Source organism: Arachis ipaensis, chromosome B02 (assembly GCF_000816755.2).
Source record: "Arachis ipaensis cultivar K30076 chromosome B02, Araip1.1, whole genome shotgun sequence".
Taxonomy (NCBI): domain Eukaryota; kingdom Viridiplantae; phylum Streptophyta; class Magnoliopsida; order Fabales; family Fabaceae; genus Arachis; species Arachis ipaensis.
The window spans coordinates 99,101,095-99,103,624 of NC_029786.2; the positions used below are offsets into that span (position 1 = coordinate 99,101,095).

Sequence of the window (2,530 nt, forward strand, 5' to 3'; positions counted from 1 at the left end):
TACCATCGCCGACCAACATAACATTCTTTGCTTTAACCTGAACTTGTTCATTATACACACCGGCCTTAACATATATCACATACCTACTGCTGCCACTTGGTGCAGCGTTTACGGCGGCGCTAACGGTGGTGTATTTTCCAGACCCATCTTTGGCCACCACCACATTAGCCTTAGAAGCCGCAGAAGACGACTGCAAAAGTTTCCGGTCACCCGGCTTGACCCATGTTGGGAAACCATCTTTGTAACTTGGTGGTTGAAAAGCCACCTTGTTCAAGGATAGTGTATTGCTTAGCAAACATGAAACATTGTTGTTGGACAACAATGGTAGCATGTAATCTTGTACTCCTAGGTCGTAGAAACCGGCTTTGCATGTCTCAAGATTTGTTAGGGCAGTGCTGAGCCAAGTTTGTGCATCAACTTGGTCACACTTTGTTTTAGGATCCATGGTTTTGTTGAGCTTGTTGATTGTGTACTCATAGAGTTTAATGCAATCATTCCAAGCAGCTTTTTCATGTGCATTTCTACACTTAGGGCCAAGTGAGATTGTGTTCTCATGACCCTTTTGTGCTCTCTCTATGGCTAATTGTAGTGACACTTTGAGGAAATCCGATTTGTTCTTTATGGGTTTGTTGTATGCATGGTTGCTCAAATAGTACTCACATGGTTCAGGGTAAGGTGTTTGGCTACACCATGATTTTATGTCTTTCAATGAGTAACCATATGCTATAGAACAAAATAGAAAGGGTACACTAATTACAAGTGTTGCTAATAGCAACTTAGATGTTGCCATAGTCAAATGATATGAAGATTTATTGGATTGTAAGGAAAACAAAAATTGAAGAAGCTAAGGGATTTTGAGATCTTGTATGTTGTGTTTGTGTCATACATTTGGTGGCTTTTTATAGGGAGAGAAAAGATTAGGTTTGTTGGAGGATTAATTAATTAAGCATCTAATAAGAAATTAAACTATGGGACTACTACTCACCATGTCTTACTTTTCCAATCATGTTCTAGATTATTTTTTGCTCTAAATTTCCATGCACATTTTTTCGCCATTCATTTTGTGTATGAATAGAATTAATTTGTTTTCAAATATATTAGTAGTAATCATAGACTATAGTATTATAAACAATTAGAAGAAGGTATAGGGGAGAAAAATAAAATAATATATAGAACTATTGACTTTCTTTATATGCTGACTTGGCCCGTGACGGCAATAATCATGCACCCTATAAAAAACGCGTTACAATAATTATTATTGATTTTTTTTAATCTCGTAAAGTTTGTTATATAATTAAATCTGCATTAATGTTTGTACCTTGCACTACATCAATTAATCTTACTGGCATATATATAGGTCTAATTAAGTTGTAGCTGTATATTACTGTAACTTATATACAAGAGAAAGGAACTAACGTTACTTTGCCAATTGTTTGCTAACTTAGTGCAAACTGTTTTTGAAGATTTTTGTTTACTTTGTCGATCAAATTGGATGGCCTGTGGTTTTCATGAACACATGTTATAATTATATAGTAAAATTAATGTATTTACACCATGCTAAGTTTTAATACTTATATAATTGAATGTATAATTGGTGTGATTGTATTATTACGGATTTATAGTGTTAGAGATGTAATTATTTATATAATTTTTTTATTATTTTAAATTTTTAAGAAAAATAATTTATTTTATGATATAATATTAAAAAAATGTTAGTTTTTGAAAAAAATGATTTCTCATTATATAATATTTTATGTATCAAAATTTGTATGATTTAAAAATCTAAACTTTAATCCATATTGACTCCATAAATAAAAGAAAAAGAAAACTTATACCAAATTTCACCTAAATCTATAAAAAAAACTCTGGTACCATGGGATATATTAGAGAAAATGACAGTTTCTGTTTACTTTTCTCTCTTTTATTCGAAAAATATACATCTCACTCCTCTATAAAATTAAAATACCATACGTTTTTAGTCTATCTTATTATGAAATCATTTATTTTAAAAATTTAAGCCGATAAGAAAAGATAATATTAATGGTTATATCTCTAACATTTCTCTCAAGTAAGAGTTTTTTTTTGGGTTTGTTTTATTTTTGCATAAGTTTTATTTTCTCTTTTATTTGTCATATACTATTTTCTTGAGATGAGTGGTTTTGACATGATATTAGAGTTTTATATTCGAAAGGTTCAATTTTTGGTAAATCCTAAAAGTAAAAAATAGCATAAGGCAAATAAAAAAAAAGTCTATGCAAAAATCAAGCAAATCCAAAAAGAGGTTAATAATAATTATATATAGGTTAATAATAATTATTTAGATGATTCAAATAATAATAAAATTTTAATTTGTAAAATGCAAAAGGTGAGTAGTCAAAATCCTCATTATTCATGAAGTTTCGTACGTGTACGTTGAACATTTATTTCTTTTGTTTCGAACTAATTAGTTATTAGCATGGCTTGCCGAAAAATTTTGTTTGAATAAGATTATAGGTGGCTGAATCGATAATGAGTACGGATTGAAACTGTA

At 30.3% G+C, this 2,530-nt stretch overlaps 1 protein-coding gene across 1 annotated transcript in view; it reads right to left on the reverse strand.

Annotated features, from left to right (window-relative positions):
• LOC107625917 (pectinesterase 2) overlaps positions 1-884 on the reverse strand; it is a gene marked incomplete in the record, with an annotated part of 3,740 nt that extends 2,856 nt beyond the window's left edge. The window contains 1 exon segment of the mRNA XM_016328648.2: positions 1-884. Coding sequence (XP_016184134.1) covers positions 1-790 — 790 coding nt within the window.